At 41.7% G+C, this 21,081-nt stretch overlaps 1 protein-coding gene across 1 annotated transcript in view; it reads right to left on the reverse strand.

Moving 5' to 3' along the window:
* The window catches only part of LOC120532382 (baculoviral IAP repeat-containing protein 1-like), an 85,282-nt gene that overhangs the window by 50,889 nt on the left and 13,312 nt on the right, over positions 1 to 21,081 (reverse strand). Inside the window, 4 exon segments of the mRNA XM_039758323.1 lie at positions 7,860 to 7,941; positions 11,426 to 11,525; positions 13,710 to 13,755; positions 13,757 to 14,299. Of these exon segments, the coding sequence (XP_039614257.1) occupies positions 7,860 to 7,941; positions 11,426 to 11,525; positions 13,710 to 13,755; positions 13,757 to 14,299 (771 nt within the window).

Below are 21,081 nucleotides of genomic sequence, written 5' to 3' on the forward strand. Positions count from 1 at the left end.
AAAAACAAAGTAGAAACTAATGAACATAAATGAAAAACAACAACATCTGTCCATCATCTAATTGTAGAACCGCAACCAGAATGTAGAAATGGAGTCAGAGACAAGCCAGACACAGTCAGAGTCCTGAAGACCTCGGCCAACAAGCCGCCTCACACCTACTGGCCATTAAGGTGTAGCATTCCAGAAGACACCGCCAATAGAACATTCAGTATTTTATCCAGTTGAGTATTTGAAGGAGTGGAAAACATGGATTCTGGAGAAAATAAACCTTTTGGGGTTCCACTGGTACTGTGAGTGCTGTGCAGAGTGGAGGCAGAACGTCTGCATTTTTCTCAGTTGATTCTGTGGTTTGTCAGGGGTATTGTCGGTCGCGGGATCCAGCAGCAGTGGGGCATCTGTTGGTGATGAAAGATTCACAGATCTTGACTTTGCTGATGATGCTGTGATCTTCGCAGAGTCAATGGAGGCTCTGATCGGGGTGCTCGAGTGAGGAGTCTGAGTGTCTGGACTTGCAAGTGTCCTGATAAAAACCAAGACCCAGGCCTTTAATGACCTCTTGGGAACGACCATCAGCAGTGTGTATGTCTGTCGAGAGGTTTACTTACCTCAGCAGTGACATTAATGTCTCTGGTGACTCCTCCTATGAAGTCAGTAGATGGATTGGGAGAGCATGGGGGTCATGAGGTCGCTGGAAAGGTGTGTGTGTGACACTCCCGATATCTATGCAAAAGGACGAAAGTCCAAGTCGTTATAGTCCTGGTGCTTCCTGTCTTGCTATATGGTTGTGAGACATGGACGCTATCCAGTGACCTGAGACGAAGGCTGGACTCCTTTGGTACTGTGCCTCTCTAGAAAATCCTTGGGTACCGTTGGTTTGACTTTGTGTTGCTCATGGAGTCCCAAATGAGGCACATTACCTGCATTGTGAAGGAGCGTCAGTTACAGCACTACGGTCATGTGGCGCATTTCCCCGAGGGTGATCCGGCTCGTAAGATCCTCATTGTGGGGGATGCGAGTGGCTGGACCAGGCCAAGGGGTCACTCACGTAACACCTGGCTACGGCAGATAGAGGGTCATTTCCGATGGGTGGGACTGGACCACGTGTCTACCTGGGGGGTTGCAAATCGGGATCTAGAGCTGTTTCGTCATGTGGTGGGTACGGCACCGCATTGTACCAGCGCATGCTCCCCAACTTGACTTGACTTGTTCCAAAACCGAAATAACTCCCAGCCTCATCTGGGAATTCTACACTTTTAACTATGCTGGTTCTTTAGTGGCATTTTATGCTTCTTTACTGGGCTGTGTGGTTCGTTTTAAAACTATAACAAAGAACCATTGCATTCTGTGAAGGGTTCTTTGCCGATAAAGTTGGTTCTTTGTGATTTTAAAAACTTCCTAATATGTTCAAATAAAAAAACTGAAATCTTTAATGTATGGTGGTCTAGCAAGACACTACCAGATTAAGAAAACCTGGAGTTAGCCTGTGTTACTGTATGCAGCAAGATTCCTTTTAAAATGAGGGACCCATTAGTATTAGACAGATTTGTGACAATCTATTCGTGGCTATTTACTGTATGAAGCCTGGCAAGGATCAAGATCAATAAAGGTTCATTATGGAATCTTAATGTGGATTGGTCTTTTGGGAACCAAAAATGGTTCCCCCTGTGTCAGGGGTGTCGAACTCTGGTCCTGGTGGGCTGCAGTGGCTGCAGGTTTTCATTCTAACCTTCTTGTTAATTAGTGACCAGTTTTGGCTGCTATTTAACTTCTTTGGTCTTAGTTTTAATTAACTTGACTCAGGACCCTTTGTTGTTTCTTCTTCCTTAATTAACAGCCAATCAATAGTGAGACACAAAACAAGTCGCCACATAACCAGCTAACCTGTGCCCATCACACAATATGTGGAATAATGAAGGGTGATGATATCAGTAAGGTTAATCTCTCAGGTCACCCAAACATTTTGACGGAGTTCTTAGAAAAGACAGAAAATCAACAGTTTTGGAAATGTCTGCGAGAGCAGCAACAAGCTGTGGAATTAAATAACGGGTTTAATTAACAGCAAGAATCCGCTTCTCATTAAGAAACTGGCTGGAGTTTGAAGCCCCAATTTAGCTTTTCATCTGTCAGCTCATTTCACATCTCATTTCTGTTTGGCTACCATCTAACAATGAAAAGAATCAATTCAGAGGGCTGAATCCTTAAAAACAGGGTTATTAAACTGAAGGGCAAAAAAGTTAATTAGCAGTGAAAACTGGTGACTGATTAGGAAAAGGGTGAAAACGAAAACTTGCAGCCACTGCGGCCCTCCAGGCCCGGAGTTTGACATCCCTGCCCTATGTCATCATTAAGTAGAATCACTCTGGCACCTTTATTTTTAATAGTGCAACAAACTTAAATGATATGCAGCTATTCATTATTATATTTTATATCATGAAAAATCCTAAAGGTTTTGATATTACAGGTATCATCACAGCAGGAGCATTCTTACTAGCATCAAAGGTGGCCACAGAGTACTTTAGATAGGTGGTAGTAGTGAAGAGCATCACCACTGCAAAGAAAAAAAAAGTCAAAAGAAATGGAGAGTAGTAACTGAATAATTAAGGCTGTCTAATATCTGAACCCTAAGAAAACTGCCATAAGCATTGCTGTGAACAGATTCAAAACTTAAATGATGTGATTAGGCAAATTAACAATTTAGAAGCCAAACTACAAATTGTGCGGTTTTAACAGTTCTTGTTGTTGATCATCAGCAGACTGACACATCTCTTTTTTGTAAATCTGCCAGATTATCGATTCATAAAAGCAAAAGCCTATCAGTTCTTTTATGTTTCATTCTTGGTTTTTGTTGCTTATCTCTTCATGCATTTATTTAATTATTTCTTCTTTTATTTTTCCAGTGACACTGCATGCGTCATGACATAAATGACTAAAATGAAACGAAAATGGTCAGTTTCACCCATCAAAGTTGCGAGGGCAGCCTCTAGTGAGTACCAAAGCATCGTGATGTCCCTACATTGATGGATTAAAGGCCAGAAGTCCACATGACCGTCATCATCAAGTCCTTCCATGAGGGCCCTGAATGCAATGAGGACTGATTGAGATCATTTTTGTTAGGTAGAATGCCAAGAGGGGGCTGGGTGGTCTCGTGGCCTCTGAACCCCTGCAGATTTTATTTTGTCTCCAGCCGTCTGGAGTATTTTTTTTTTTCTGTCCTCCCTGGCCATCGGATCGTACTTTTATTCTATGTTAATTAGTGCTCTCTGATTTTCATTCTTACTTTTTTCTCTCTTTTCTTCATCATGTAAAGCACTTTGAGCTACATTATTTGTATGGAAATGTGCTATAGAAATAAATGTTGTTGTTACACTGCTATCAAGCCCTCCAAAATTTACCATAAAAACAAGCCAGGACCTTCTTAGGTCTGTCCAAAGAGACTTACCCTGGACACAGCTTGTTCATAACTACTGTTATGGTGTATAAAATCTGTACATTTTGGTTTCCATTATATTTTGTTCAAGACAAGACAACAGATGAAATTAACAAATTAAAGCAGGTTTTCTTCCCTTACACCTTACTTTTATAACACTTGTTCATAGCTTCGTGCTAATTTGGTTTTATAGCCTGGGAAAGGATGCTGAGCTGATACCTCAGGCTATTGATTACTTTATGGATGGACATCTGGAACAACAATTTGCTTTATAGCCTGGGACAGGAAGAACTACTGATACCTCCGAGTACATCAAAGGTTTTGTTGTGTGGGAAAACGGACATTGAATTAATTCATCAATCATTTTGACAGGCAGCCAATCAGGTGAATGTGTTGTGAAACCAAGGCTTGATATTTCATAATAAATATGCCTTGGTTTGAAAAGCAAGATAGAGAGAAGCAAAGGGAGAAGAAGAGAGAAGCAAAGAAGAAGAGGAACAGACGAAGACGGCCCTGGTCGTCAGTAAGGCATCATGAACATCGATTGCTAAATCAAACGCCTTCCTGGGACATTCATCCTTGTCGTCTGTAACTTTTTCGTAAGCTTTTTCTAAAGACTATATATATTCAGACTTTCCTATCACTACCTATTTTCTAGTATTCTTTGTTCTTCTGGTATTATTATTATTCTTGTAATAAATACCATGCTGCTTTTAACTTTCAATGCTTTGTCTTAATGTCAAGAGTGATTGAAGTAATAAGTTAGATTTCTTTGAGCACCTGGTGACAGCCGGATTTTTGCCATTATTTCTGTGCTGCGAGGTTTATAAGGCTGAGAGTGAGAGCGCTATACTCAATAGAAGGAACAAATACGAGAAAGAAGGTATTCTTGGCTGATGAATGGCCTATAGTCAAGAGTGCTGAGTCTTTGTATGTTTAAATGTATTCTTGTAGACCAAAAGTAATATTTAGGTCTGAGATATCACTAAAACATCGTATTGTTGTTCGTGCCGAAAATAAGTAAGTCTCTTGAAGTGCTGAATGACAGGCTATTATTCCTATAGCACTTGTGTGGTTTAAAGTGCTAAGGGTTAATCAGCGTGTGTGTGTCATTCATGGAGCACTGTTGTGGTTAGGGTCTGTGTGTGTGTTTATCCTAAAGTGCAACAGTAGACCAACCCGATAACGAACTTGACGAGAACACTTACCCTTGAGGAAACGGGTAAAAGGGCAAGTAGAGGGAAATACCACGATAATACAAGTACTAACTCCATGCCTTGGCCTACCAGGCCCTAAAATGGGGAACTGTCTTTCTCTGTTCAAAAATAACTAAAGAGTCCTAAGAGTTTTTGAGAAAGCCCAACACTTAAGAGAAATTGTGGTTAATATCCAAAAAGGCAACAAGGGATCTTTATAAATGAATTCTCTCTTTATAAATCTTTATAAATAAACTAGCTGTGTAAGCCTGTGCTGTAAAAAGATTGGGTTCCTAGAAACTATTGAAATCGTCATAAAAAAAATTGAAGTGTAGAGATGTCAGGTAATTGAAAGGAACTACTCTGGGCATCTCTCTCCTAGGAGGATTCATTTGCCGATGTGCTCACATTGCTTGTACATCAGCGGCTAAGCGACTTCGTCTTTCTTCTGAGGTTTCGTTTTCCCAATGTGCTGGCCTCGCTTGTGTTATTAGCGACTAAGCAAGTTTCTGTTTTCTCAGAGATGGAGCCCTTACCCCGACTCCACCTCTCACTTCCGGGCTGGACAGACAGACACACTTCCATGTGTAGACGTTTATAGTCTATATAAGATTCTGTTATTCAAGAAAAGTGAAGTAACAAAAATGCTCAACCAACCGAGTGAAAAGAAGCTGCTTAAAAGGCAATCCAAGGTGAACAAGTTCAACAACACCAATCCGAGGACTAAACCAAATACAATAGTGAAAACGTTTAAATACCAGCAATCAGCAAAGAAAACAGTACTTACATAAGACCCCAAACACTAGTACTGGCTCTCTGTAGCTCTCAGCCTTTTATACCTGGAGGGAGGATCCAGGAGGAGTGACATCAGACTGGCCCCTCCTTTTGAGGCTCCACCCACAAAGAACATGGCAAACAGTTAAAGAAACAAGCAGCCTCACTGGGCCACATGTTTTGGGCCTGCACTAAATTAACACCATTCTGGACCAAAATCTTTAAATACCTCTCAGACAGCCTTGGGGTCACAATCCCTCCTAACCCATTAACAGTTGTGTTTGGTGGGCTCACAGAGGGGCTTAAAGTGGAGACAGAAAACAAGCTATCATTGCCTTTACTTCTCTATTAGCACGTGGACTTATCTTGCTCAACTGGAAGAATCCCTTCCCTTAATGTTATATCCCAGTGATGGCGAACCATTTAGAAACCAAGTGCCCAAACTGCAATCCAAAACCCACTTATTTATCGCAAAGTGCCAACATGGCAATTTAACCTGAATACCACCTAAAACTGAACACCAGCATAACCAAGGAGCTGGTGGTGGATTTTAGGAGGCCCAGGCCCCTCATGGACCCCGTGATCATCAGAGGTGAGTGTGTGCAGAGGGTGCAGACCTATAAATACCTGGGAGTGCAGCTGGATGATAAATTGGACTGAACTGCCAATACTGATGCTCTGTCTGTCTGTCTACCTACTGAGCTTTTAGTTTAGAAAAGCAACTCATACATTAACATCTTTTGTCTTAAAAGAAAAACATAATAGCGGAGCTTTCAATGATACAAACAACTTGAAAGGTAAAAGTTTGCATTCGGTATGCTTTTGAACAATTAATGTGCTTTTTGCTGTTGTATGCATGCTGATAATTTGTCTAACCTTGGCTCATACTTTGTAAGCTTGAGAGCAACACATGCAGCACTCAGGTCATCTGTTAGTCTGTTTCTGGTGTCAGATTTGATTTAATTCAAAGCTGAAAACAGCTGCGCACAAGCATAAGATGTTCCAAACAAAGTAAGGAAAGCAATCTCAAGTGCCTTCATTGACTTAAGATTATTTGGCAGAGAATTCCACACTTTAAGGATTTCATTTTCATAACTAACTGTGCTGTCCTTTGTCATCCCTTCGATCCTCTCAAGTGTTTCACGCAGGTCTTCCCTATTAAGCTCTGCCCCCAAAGCTTCCATTATATATTACGGGGTCGTGGATCAGGTGTGGCGATTAGCAACTCCCGGCAATAATTACAGATCGGACGACTCCTCACCTGCCCGCATCACAAAGCTCCCGGAAACCGCTCCGGCCACTCTACCATAACCCCCTTTAAGCCGCGAGTGCGGCAATTATCTGTTAAAACTGGCCTTTTCAATTTTGAGCTGTGGACCTGCTATACCACATCCCCTCCAACCCCACCACGGGAATCACAGACTCAAAAGGCTGCAGTCCGTGCCGCACCCTCAAGCAGCATGTGTGCCGCCCGCCTTACCCCAGACAGGAGAGGAAGGACGCGCTCCCATTGGGCTGCTGGGCAGAGGGGGGTGATGTGAGAAAAGTCCTCCGGCGTGCGTGAAGAGGGGGAGCGGTGAAGGGAGCAGCCCGGCCCCGCATTCCTCTGGCTTTATAGTAATGAACTCTGTGCTCGGGCGACAGCGCGCATGCCCACTGAGAGGGCTCTGAGTGCCCCCTTTGGCACGCGTGCCATAGGTTCGCCACCACTGTTATATACTATTTGAAATTGGAAAAAAATCAAATTCTCACTTAGATGATCTGTACAAAACTTTTTAATAACTGGGCAGGATCTAATCAATAACATTTTTGAATAAGCATTTATATTAGGGAAAAGGATTCTCTCCCCCTTTTATCTACTCTTAAAGTTTTACTCTGGCTGTGGGTTGAATTGAATTAAGTTTTGTTAAGTCTGACTTGATTGTATGAAATGTTACATGCTTTTAATAAATTCAATAAAAGATAAAAAAATAATACATAAATGACTTCAAATATAACAAAAATGACAAAACAAAATAAGCAAAACCCCACACTGACAACTAAACAACTATAGCGTGGATATAAATCTTACATGAACAATGCTCATGAAAATTATTCCATGTATGAGTTTAAGTGCAATATATGAAGTCTGCTCACACTAACATTCCTATAAATAATGGGTTTTCAGGAATATTTAATAATGCACCATAAACATAACACCTGACGTAATAATCAAAGGTGAGTGCCCGATGCCAGGGCCAGTGTGGGAGTGCAAAAGACAATCGGCCTATACGGGCCTGCTTCTTGTCTACTGCTGGAATCGGCCCCAGCCTCCCTGTAACTCAGGTTTGGAGTAACTTGGTTTAAGAATGTTATGTTACTGTATAAAAATGCTTGATGTTTTGAGAATTAAAAAAAAAGCTATTTGTGCAGTATTCTACTTATGAAATATCCCAAATGATTGAATACAAATTCTGTATTACCAATACTTTATAAAATCCATCATAATCCTTTATGAATTGTTCAGCCTCTTCCTGAGTAATTCTTGCTTGTAGATATTTACACCTAGCAGGAAAGACAAAATGTATAGTAAGTAATAATAATTGTTGAACAGAGACACCATACTACGCAAGTGAATTTACATGTAAATATTTGCAGCAAATATACACTAAGATATATATTTATATGATCTTTGTGTTTCCATCATTTAAATGAATTTATTTTAAATATATATAGTCATATAGGGAACCCCTCTTAATTCTTTGGATTTTTGTTTATCATTGGCTGAGCTTTCAGAGTAGCAACTTCCTCTTAATATATGACATGCCTTATGGAAACAGTAGGATTTCAGCAGTGACATTAAGTTTATTGGATTAACAGAAAATATGCAATATGCATCATAACAAAATCAGACAGGTGTATAAATGTGGGCACCCCAACAGAGATATGACATCAATACTTAGTTGAGCCTCCTTTTGCTCCTTTGAGCCTCTAGACGCCTCCTATAGCCTTTGATGAGTGTCTGGATTCTGGATGGAGGTATTTCTGACTATTCTTCCATACAAAATCTCTCCAGTTCAGTTCAATTTGATGGCTGCTGAGCATGGACAGCCTGCTTCAAATCATCCCATAGATTTTCGATGATATTCAAGTCAGGAGACTGTGACGGCCATTCTAGAACATTGTACTTCTCCCTCTGCATGAATGCCTTTGTAGATTTTGAACTGTGTTTTGGGTCATTGTCTTGTTTGAATATCCAACCTCTGCGTAACTTCAACATTGTGACTGATGCTTGAACATTATCCTGAAGAATTTGTTGATATTGGGTTGAATTCATCCGGCCCTCGACTTTAACAAGGGCCCCAGACCCTGAACTAGCCACACAGCCCCACAGCATGATGGAACCAAATTTGACAGTAGGTAGCAGGTGTTTTTCTTAGAATGCGGTGTTCTTCATCCACCATGCAAAGCGCTTTTGTTATGACCAAATAACTCACTTTTTGTCTCATCAGTCCAAAGCACTTTCTTTCAAAATGAATCTGGCTTGTCTAAATGAGCATTTGCATACAACAAGCGACTCTGTTTGTGGCGTGAGTGCAGAAAGGGCTTCTTTCTCATCACCTTGCCATACAGATGTTCTTTGTGCAAACTGCGCTGAATTTTAGAACGATGTACAGATACACAATCTGCAGCAAGATGTTCTTGCAGGTCTTTGGAGGTGATCTGTGGGTTGTCTGTAACCATTCTCACAATCCTGTTCATATGCCGCTCCTGTATTTTTCTTGGCCTGCCAGACCTGCTGGGTTTAACAGCAACTGTGCCTGTGGCCTTCCATTTCCTGATTCCATTCCTTACAACTGAAACTGACAGTTTAAACTTCTGAGATGGCTTTTTGTCGCCTTCCCCTAAACCAGGAGACTGAACAATCTTTGTTTTCAGATCTTTTGAGAGTTGCTTTGAGGATCCCATGCTGTCTGTCACTCTTCAGAGGAGAGTCAAAGGGAAGCACAACTTGCAATTGACCACCTTAAATACCTTTTACCACTCATGATTGGACACTCCTGTCTATAAAGTTCAAGGCTTAACCAGCTAATCCAACCAATTTGGTGTTGCAAGTAATCCACATTGAGCAGCGACAGGCATTCAAATCAGCAAAATTACAAGGGGACCCACATTTTTGCACAGCCAGTTTTTAACATTTGATTTAATTTCATAGAACTAAATACTATTTCACTAAAAATCTTTGTTCAGAAAACACCCCAGTGCTCAGATGTTCCTAGGAAATGAAAGTCATACCACTGTTATATTTTTTGTTGAAAGGAGAGTAAACTATTATGCAGGCTGAGAGGGGTCCCCAAACATTTTCATATGACTGTATATATTTACTAGCGGGTCCCCCCCCCCTCCCACTTTGCTCGCTAAGCCCCTTGGTCTGCGCCAATCACCAGCCACTTTGCAACTCTGCCACTTGCGTTGTAAAGAGGGGGGCTGAACACACCCCAAGGAGATGCGGTCGCCCCTCCAAAACCCCCTCTTAAACGGTGATACAATGGGAAACAAATACAATTTTTTTTTACATCCTCTTTGCTCGATAAGCTGCTGGCTTGCTGTTGCTATCCTACTGCATGATCTGCATCTCGCACGGCGCTTTGAACATTTAAAAGCCTGTACAGCAGCTGTCCTACTCTTTGTCTTTTATTTCCGGCCCTGGGTGTGGTTAAATCTCTTGGCACAAAGACTTGTCTTGTGGGACATGACTTATTTATATTTTTTAGTTTATAATTTAAAAATGGAATGTGCATCTCAAAAATCTAACAACATCACACTAAAGATCGATAAAGACTGAAAAGAATGATACCAAACATATATATGTAGGATTTAAAATAAGCCCGATTTAAAGCGTGACAAAAAAACATGACATAAAATCATTGCACTTTTAGGCTTAGGATTTTATATATATACGTACAGAGTAGATATACAGTAGCCGTCTGCCACGCCTCCGCCCGCGTAGAAGTGAAACAGGACAGCGAGAGGGTCCTGCCCCAACTCCCTACTCCTGACGTCACGCTTCCCCCTCCCCTCGGCCCATAGCCTCTGATTCGGATTAGTGTGAACATATCGCTCCTGCAAATGAACTAAGATTCTTAGAGAAGTCGCAAAAACAACCAGAATGTTCACACAAATTCTAGAAAAAAAACATAATCTAAATCCGTTAAGTAGTTCTCTTGTTCGCTAGCTAAGTGGATGTAAGATACGCTCGAGACTGGAGCGTGACTGAGGAAGGCCCCGACCCCCTCCCCTCGGCCCACTGTGTCTCTCTCGGATTTGCATAAATAAATTGGTACCGCAACCAAAGTATGATACTTAGTGTGATGAGAGAAGTTGCAAAATCAACGGGAATGGTCAAGCAAATTAAAGAATAAAACCCCATTTAAATCCATTAAGTAGTTCTCTCGTGAAAAGCAGACAGACATACAGACATTGGATTTTATATATAGAGAGATGTATATCTCTGTGGGCGGCACGGTGGCGCAGTGGTAGCGCTGCTGCCTCGCAGTTAGGAGACCGGGTTCGCTTCCGGGTCCTCCCTCGTGGAGTTTGCATGTTCTCCCCGTGTCTGCATGGGTTTCCTCCGGGCACTCCGGTTTCCTCCCACAATCCAAAGACATGCAGGTTAGGTGGATTGCCGATTCTAAATTGGCCCTAGTGTGTGCTTGGTGTGTGGGTGTGGGTGTGTTTGTGTGTGTCCTGCGGTGGGTTGGCACCCTGCCCAGGATTGGTTCCTGCCTTGTGCCCATGTGTTGACTGGGATTGGCTCCGGCAGACCCCCGTGACCCTATTCGGATTCAGCGGGTTAGAAAATGGATGGGTGGTATATCTCTGTACAACTATCCAATGAAAGTTTTAAATCCATTTAACTGTCATAAGAACCTGTGCATACGTTCTACATGTGAATTTCCCCTTGGGATTAATAAAGTATCTATCTATCTATCTATCTATCTATCTATCTATCTATCTATCTATCTATCTATCTACAGTTCCTACTCACTCTGGAAACCATCTGGCATGTTCTTTCCAGGGATCATCGCCCTCCTCCCAGTACGCCAAACATCCACCACAACAAAAGCACTGTACTGCATCAATAATGCCTGCAGAAAAAATAAAACAAAATAGTCAATAGCACACAATAACCTAATTTAACAACATTTCATACAAGGCTTATATCTGATGTTTAGCTATCATGGCATGTGAGTGGCATGAATCTCAGCCAATAATGACATGCAGACCATAGATGGGCAGGATTACCATTGACTAATTAAACTGCTACATGTTGCGGCATCATCTGTGGAAGTAACTGACCTGGCCTGACATGGCCTGTGCATCACCAACATTCAGCCCTGGCCCATTGTGCAGGCTCTTCAGTGATTGATGACTGGCACAAGTGCCACCCATTTGAAACTTTATATATGCATTTTTATGTAAAGCACTTGTCCCTAAAGCAGGCTAAACTTCAATTTTAGATAACTCAGTAAAGCATTGTATTGCATTTGCTGGTTGACTGCTTTTGTAACAAATATGTCTTGCAGAATATCTCGAGTAAAAGTCACCATTGGCATTTGAAAATGTAGTGAGGTAAATGTGAAAGTGGAAAATGTTATGCTCAGGTAAAGTGGAAATTTTCTCAAAACATACTAGTATAGCGCATAGTAACAAAGCATTTCTACTTCATTATTATACAATACTAAAGGAGGAGGAGGTTAGGAGCAGGCACTGAAACAGCGCATTGCCGCACCCGCCACATGACAAACCAACTCAGGATCCTCGATTAGGACCCGAATGCAGCCATGCCATGAGCGACGCCTCAGCACCACACTAGTTCAGATGGAGTGGAACAGTGTGAGGTTTTTTTATGTTGGTTGGAGTGCCAATTCTACCACACCCAGGTTTTCCCCTGCAGGTTGGATTGCCCCGTCATACCCAGGACGGAGCAATTGCAGGTTAAGGGCCTTGCTCAAGGGCCCAATGGAGTAGAGACATAGTAGAAATTGTAGTAGCAGTATTAGTATTAATATTACCACAATTAAAAAATGTTTACTTCCTATGTGTAATTCTTTACATTTACTTCCATTAAAGTTCATCTGCCACGAGTATGCCCAAGCCTTTCTCCTGTCCAGGTCCCTCTGTGATGGTTTAACAGATTCGAGATTATCTGCCAATCCACCCAGTTTGGTATCATCTGCAAACCTAACCAGCTTGGTATCCAAATCATTTATATTTATTAAAAATAGAAGCGGCCCCCAGCACTGACCCCTGTCAATTAGCCAGTTCTGATGAGGTTCCTGGCACCATCACCCTCTGCTTCCTGTGTCTGAGCCAATTCTGCACCCACCTACACACAGTACCCTGAACTCCCATTTCTTTTAGTTTGATACCCAACCTCTCATGTGGCACCTTATCAAATGCTTTCGGAAAGTCAAGATAAATAATATCATTGGCTCCACTTTGATTATAACCTTTTGATTTTGATTTGCTATACTTTGTTAATCCCCAATAAAAAATTGTCTTTTTGTATGACCTTTCGACGGGGGGTCAGAGTGCAGAGTCAGCCACTGTACTGCACCAACCCTGGTGCAATTATCAGGTTAAGGGCCTTTCTCAATGGCCCAAAGGAGTAGGATCCCTATTGGCAGTACTGGAATTTGAACCAGCAGCCTTCCAGATACCAGTGTCGACCCTTAGCCACAGAGCCACCACTCATCCCTAAGCCCTTTGATGCTTCCTCATGGGATTCCAGCATGTTGATAAAACACGAGCAAAGCATATGTGAATAAATTGTCTCTTGCCTAGTAAGGAGTAATCTTGGGTGGGTGTATTTGTGTTGGGCGGGATTGGGGTTCAGTTAGTGGGCAGTGTGGGAGTGGAAAGAAATGCAACATCAAAAGAAGAAGAAATCTTTTGTATTGTGAGCCCGTAATACTAGGGTGTTAAAATCGTGTTAGCCATTTTGGATGTAGTGAGAAGTCAAGCAAAATGACACCTTTTATTGGCTAACTAAAAAGATTACAATAAGCAAACTTTCGAGGCACCTCAGGCTCCTTTTTCAAGTAAGATGTAGTGACTACATTGTAATGATTACATCTCGCCTGAAGAAGGGGCCAGAGTTGACTCGAAAGCTTGCATATTGCATTGCAAGCCCATAATGAATATTTGCCAAGCGTTGCTCATGTCGGACACTGAGTGAAATTTTCTTTCAGTGTAGAACATCTTAGCAGGTGTGTATACCAACTTAACCAAACTAAAATCTGCATTTTTATATCACTTCTTTTAATTACCTGTAAAATAAAATCCAGCCTGTGCCAAGGCAGCTGTGTCACCTTTGGGAAAACTCGGGCCAGTCTTTATAGGATTCCAATCTGTCCTCTTCAGTGCTATAAAGACTTGCTTTGTCTACATCGACAGGTTTACTTCTTTGGACTTTGACTGCATATTTTGGAATGTTGCCCACTTCTACGCCTTTAATAAAGTCACAGTCTGGCTTGCTTTCCAGGTGCGCCATATGCGGGTCCTTTCTAACACTCATCATACACAGTACGAGCCCACAGCAAAAGCACTGAATGCTAGATTTGACCCCTGTGTCAAAAAACCCATTCTCGGCCATCTCCTCTGGGGAATAAGAGGAATGCGATTGCAGATTTTCAAATGTGTTCAGCCTGTTGACTTCACTTCGCATCTTATGGTTGTAGCCCTGGGGCAACTGGGCACAAATTTCTTTGAACTCCTCTTCCATTTCTTGCACTATTGGAGTCATGTCTATATTAAACATTTGAAATAAAGCTTCTATCTTGGAGGGGTCCAATTTATTAGCAAGAACATTTGCATCTTGACTTTGCAGTGAAGTTGAAGGACTGCAATCAGATGCTCCCTGTAAAGGAAAAGCACACAAAAAAAAATAATAAAAATGGCAACTTACCCATAAGCCACAGGTAATTAAAAATGTTATATTAAGCACATCGACCGACATAAACAGAAAACATTCCTTACGAGGCTCATTCGTGCCTAGAGACGACTGACCCTCATACCCTGCAAATGCAAAGTTGTTGATCCTCTCATCGCTTCGCCTTGTGCTCTCAGCGCCATTGCCAGCCCCTTCTCTTCTCTTCTTTCTTTGTGTGTTTTATCTCTCCAACAGGCCACATTATTCTGTGCATTTACATACATCAGAAATCTGTAATAATTTGGTATTTTCTTTCATTTTTTCTGGAGTTACTATTGGTTTGTTTTAATGATTTGCATCTATTTTGGGGGTTTTCTCCCAAGGAGTTCATTTTTTTTGCATTCATTTTTTGAAACTCCTGGGAAAAGTTTTACATTTTTATTATATTTTATTATGAGCGCTGTCATTTTCTGCCATTTGGCTTTGATGTTTCCATTGGAATTTTAACTAGAAGGCATTGGGGGTCACGCAGAATGTCACTGGAGTGACCATATAAAAGTAAGCCCATACATTCTTTAAGTATCTGAGATATGGATAAACATAAAGTTACCGGTTCTTTCGCTTTTATTTCTTTTGTTTAACAAAATATACTTCTGGCTTGGCGACTTGGAGTCTTGATTAACCCTTTGGCATTGACGACAGATAATCTTGATTTATTAGTTAGCAAAAAGCTGCTCAATCGTTGACTACATTTACTCCTCTCTAATAAATACGTACAGTATGTCTTCTCCATGTTTGTTTCTACATGGGTTAGCCATCTTCCCAATAAATAACAAATAACAATCCATTGTGAAGACCTGGGGCACACCTGGAGTATGGGATCCACCTCTGAGGAAACAGAAACTTGCTTAGCTGCTAATACACAAGTGAAGCGAGCACATCGGCAAAACAAAACCTCAGAAGAAAGACAAAGTAAACAGCGCTAATACACAAGCGAGGCGAGTACATTGGCAAAACAAAACCTCTAAAGAAAGACAAAGTCGCTTAGCCGCTAATACACAAGCGAGGCGAGCACATCAACAAAACAAGACCTCTAAAGAAAGACAAAAGTCGCTTAGCCGCTAATACACAAGCGAGGCGAGCAAATCGGCAAAATGAAACCTCAGAAGAAAGACAAAGTCGCTTAGCCGCTACTACACAAGCGAGGCGAGCAAATCGGCAAAACGAAACCTCAGAAGAAAGACAAAGTCGCTTAGCCGCTACTACACAAGCGAGGCGAGCACATCAACAAAACAAAACCTCCAAAAAAAGACAAAGTCACTTAGCCGCTAATACACAAGCGAGGCGAGCACGTAGGTGAAAAGAAACCTCCTAGGAGAGAGATGCCCATTTACCTGACATCTCAATTTCAATTTTTTTTCTGATGATTTCAATAGTTTCTTGGACTCCGGGCTTTTTACGGCACAGGCTTACACAGCCAGTATAATATATAAAAGCAAAAACCTACTGACTGATTCATCACTAGATCTCCTAAACCCCAAGTCCTAGAATTTTCATATTTGGCATGCAGGTTAGTTTTAGGGTCTAGGTGAGAGATAAGAATGGATTTTGTGTCCTACCTTAAGGGGTGAAACTACCCATCCTCTGTGTGGCCAAAAATAAAAATACAGAGACTTAAAGAAAATATGAGAGTGCATTTGATGGGTGACTTGAAAGAACAAGAGTTTTCAGATCTATCATTGAAATTAGGGGATGGTAGAATAGAGGGGAAAGAAGAACCCGGACAATTTATGTACTTTAATAGATGACAGAGATATTAATGGAGAAGATATATCCTGATATGGAAAACGTATTTTCTAAATCTGTATCTTGGCTAAGGGAATGAGCTATATTAGCTCTTAAAAATGACAAAGCTGTAGATGTCAATATATGGTAAGGTGAGCTCCGTGGCTCATTGCCTTAAAAATAAATAATCGCCACACTCGCGGCTTAAGGAGGGGGTGTGGTAGTGTGGCTGGAGTGGTTCCCAGGTGCGATATGGCGCAGGCATTTCCTCACTTAATTGCACAGGTGGGGAATCTTCCTTGCCCGTCCCCACATATAGGATGAGAAGCATGAGTGTGAGAGGGAAAAAAAAAAGAAAAAGGAAGAGAAAGAAAAGGGAACAGACGTAGAAAGACGACTGAAGAGCAGTCTCGGGAGGACATCTGGCCACCTAGAAAAGAACTGGGGCTCCGCGAAGGAGCGTAGGCTGTGATGCTCTAGGGCCGGAGTTCCCAAACTTTTTTTTGCCGCCGACCCCTTTACCAAAAACTTTTAAAACCATCGACCCCCTAGTCACATGCAACGGTTTTTCATGTCCACACTTGCTTTGATAAGTTCGTTAAGACAATGCACAGACATGCTTGTGCTACATGTATTTTCATGCATTCTTACGTGTGACTCTTTTAATGACACATTTTACCTTTTCGTTCACAAGTTTGGTATGTAATGTGTTTTTATCAAAAAAGTGTTTTTTTGAATTATTTTGCTTCATAATTAGGTATCTATTGGAATCATAGATATTTTGAAGTAACAAACAAATAGCAGTAGTAAGGGGGTCTATTTTTGCTGTTGTTGACCCCCAAATTTTTTTATTGAAACTATCGACCCCTAGAAAGTTCAAATCGACCCCAGGGGGTCAATATCGACCACTTTGGGAAGCCTTGCTCTAGGGGCTGATTCGTCCCACTGAACAATGGTGTAGAGTGGGGCAGGCATGGCGTATAACCTCCCTAGGGAGCCGAGGTACGACTGTGGGTGAGTGAACGATGACAAAAGGAGTGCTGACCTCGGACAGTCTAACGGCGTTGTGCGGAGGCAGCCAAGATGGGGTCGGGCGGATGAAGTTCGTGGTTGCTGAGTCTCTGAAGGCTTCACGAGTGATGGGTGAGCCGGGGAGACAAAGAAGGAGGTGGGCTGAGATCTGAAAGAGCTGGTGACTGTATTTTTAACCTTTGCTTTTAATGGATCTATTTATTGTGTATTTATCCCCCACAATGTATTATTTATCCTGGACATTTTGGACATTTTTGAATGCTGTACTGTGGACACTGTTTTTGGTTTGTTTGGATTTTTGTGTTTAATAAAAGCACAGAACTCTTTTTTCACCATCCCCTCGCTCGATGTATGATTTGTCCCCATCTGTCAGCTCAGTCTGTCACAACTATAGATGCCGTTGGGTTAGAGAGACTCCCAAATGTGAAGAGGGAGCATGGAGTGGTCCTGCATCATTGCACAATAACTGTCTTTTAGCAAAGCTAAACAGACACAAGATGGCATGTGATTCAATTGACTCAGTAGAAGAGGTTGAAGAGGCTGTACGCTATCATGTGGAGTTCTTGCATATGCTCGATCCTCCAGGCATTCCTCTGCACAACTAATTTTGAAGATAGAAACACCAGAGAAATTTAAATCCTCCTAAACTGTGCAATTGCACAAGATTGCAAATTAAAGCTTTACACAAAATATGTAATTGAAGTATGTATCATTACTGGCTCTGGTCACGGAGAAACTGTCTTTATACCGCGTATACCACCTGACTTTCCTTCTCAATTCAAACGCCTGTAATTTCCAATTAAAGACTGTTTTGCAAAGACCATCAATAAAAGCACAAGGTGGGAGTGGATCTGAGGCACGCTTATTTTTCTCATGGCCAGCTTTATGTGGCCTGCCCAACAGAGAGTTCACCTCGGCTCTATTGATTGTTACATCTGACATTGTATATAGAGAAGTATTGTAGTTCCTTACTCAACATATTCGCTCCTTTTGTGTGATTTTCCTATACAGCACAGACTTGGTACATAATCAAAAACTGAAATCAAATTATGTCCATAATTTTATATCGCCCAACTAGGTGGGCAAGCCCCAGTTGTGTACAGTCTGCCACTCGCATTGTGAAGAGGTGGGCTGAACGCACTTCAAGGAGACACGGTCGCTCCTCCAAAACCCCCTCTTAAACGGTGATACAATGGGAAACAAATTATATATATATATATATATATATATATATATATATATATATATATATATATATACTACCAAAATACCACACTTGAGTGGCAAAGTACTGCCTTAAAAGTTTTATTAAGAAGAAAATTAAACCTTTTTAAACTGAGGGAAAATATACCAATAATTATTTGATAAGGATCTCTTTGTATACCACATTGTCAGTTCGGCCCCCCGGTTGTAATATGACCAAGCTGTGCGCTGAGCTTACTCTTGAGCATGCAACGTACAGTTGGCCATGTGAACAGTAATCTTGTTTCAAATCTCACAGCTTGGATTGCTGCTGTCATAAACGGTTTGAGTTTCATGGTTAGTTTCAATTACGACAGTATTTGTAGGACTTGTGTTGAAGAGACATTCGGCATCTGTCAAGCGTTGTAAGCATACAACCAGTTTCATCGATAACTTCACATCCAGCTTTTGAGAGTATAAACATTCATAAACATCAAAGTGTCCACTACTGAAATCGTCACCTGTCAATGTAGGATGTTTAAGAGGCATTGGCGGTTGTCCAAAGGTGTAAAATATTTGGCCATTTTGGCACACTTGAAAGCGACAATCGAACAATTCAGCGGCAGCCATCAACTCACATGCAGATGCATAGATGAAGGGCTTAAACATTTCACTCTTCTAGTGCTTCTGTGTAGTCTAATTATCTCCTGTACCGTCATCAGTCCACACCTTGAACCTGTCCCAGTCATTCAATACATAAGACACAATGTTCCCCTGGATATGAAGAGTGAGCCTGATATGGCCGTGCAATATGTAACAAAGAGAATGGAAAAGATAGGTGCCATCTCCGGTGCCTGTCTCTTGGTAAGTGACAGTTCTTTGATTGATGGTGATCACCTCGATAGACATGTTAATGGGGGTACAGTTGGAACGATAAAGGAAATGGGTACCTGAACAATGTAAAGTAAGTCTAAAATACCTACACAATAACTATAATCGTAATAAATGAAAAATAAAACAGCGGAGAAGCCGTGGATTAAATAAAAAGGCTGTAGTTATCAGCAGGGAGACGTGAATCCCGTGGCGAAGCAAGGAAGGGAATGAAGAGACGGGCGACGGATGGCCTTATATAGGCAGGCAGCCAACAGCGTGGGAGGCATTGGGATGGGGACCCAACGCCGCCTCACCGCGGTGACCGAGCTGCAGGCTATGGACGTATATATGTACGTAAGTAGGATTCAGTTAGCGTTGGGAACCCGCGTACCAAATTTCTTCAAGATGGGCCCATAAGTAACAAAGACCGTTGAAAAGTTCAATATGGCGGCCAACAGTGGCATCATACCACCGAAATAAGTACCAAATTTCAGCCTTCTACCTACACGGGAAGTTGGAGAATTAGTGACATTGGAAACTTCAATATGGCGGCCGACAGTGGCATCATACCATTGAAATAAGTATGTACATCGGTTTTGGTTAGCGCAGGGAAGCCACCTACCAAATTTCATGAAGATAGGGCCATAAATAAAAAAGTTCAACATGGCGAACGTTGTCAACCGTTATGACTGCTACGCGTAGAATTTTGAAATGAAACCTGCTTAACTTTTGTGAGCAAGCTGTAAGGAATGAGCCTGCCAAATTTCAGCTTTCTACCTACACGGGAAGTTGGAGAATTAGTGACGTTGGAAAGTTCAATATGGCGGCCGACAGTGGCATCATACCATTGAAATAAGTACGTACATCAGTTTTGGTTAGCACAGGGAAGCTGCCTACCAAATTTCGTGAAGATGGGGCCATCAATAGGAAAATTCAACATGGCAGACGTTGTCGACCGTTATCGACCGTTATGACCATTATGTGTAGAATTTCGAAATGAAACTTTTGTAAGTAAGCTGTAAGGAATAAGCCTGCCAAATTTCAGTCTTCTACCTACACGGGAAGTTGGAGAATTAGTGATGAGTGAGACAGTGAGTGAGTGAGTGAGTGAGTGAGTGAGGGCTTTGCATTTTATTAGTATAGATCAATACTAATAAAAGGCAAAGCCCTCACTAACTCACTCACTGACTCACTTACTCATCACTAATTCTCCAACTTCCCGTGTGGAAGGCTGAAATTTGGCAGGCTTATTCCTTACAGCTTCCTTACAAAAGTTGGGCAGGTTTAATTTCTAAATTCTACGAGTAATGGTCATAACTGAAAGGTATTTTTCTCCATATACTGTAATGGAGTTGAGCTCGATGGCGTGGGGGGAGTTTAGTGTGACATCATCACGCCTCCACGTAATCACGTGAACTGACTGTAACGCAGTACATAGAAAACAAGGAAGAGCTCCAAAAAGCGCTGAAGAAAACATGCATTATATAATTGAGAAGGCAGCGAAACAATAAGAAGCGAGCGAGTGACATATACAACCATATTCATGAGTGCTGCCACTTCAGAAACAAAGCACGGCGTAAACCTAAACTTTAAATTAAGTTCATAGACAGGCTACCGCTGGCGTTTCTCATGCCCACGGCTAATGCGTAATACAAGTTTAATGAGAGGACGCAGGATATAAACGAGAGTTTTGATTACTTTGTAACTAAGTTAAAATTGCAGGTGAAGGGCTGTGCTTATGCAAATTCCGAAAGACTGCGTTTGTGGGAGGATGGACAGTTAAGGCGGGTGGGGGAGTCACGTCATCATCTCCCCTCCCATTCACCTCATTTTGCTCTGAGCTGAGCTCCGCAACTAACACAGACTTGCGGAACCAACTTTGTGACGCTGCCACCAAA

This window comes from Polypterus senegalus, chromosome 7, assembly GCF_016835505.1.
Source record: "Polypterus senegalus isolate Bchr_013 chromosome 7, ASM1683550v1, whole genome shotgun sequence".
Lineage (NCBI taxonomy): Eukaryota > Metazoa > Chordata > Cladistia > Polypteriformes > Polypteridae > Polypterus > Polypterus senegalus.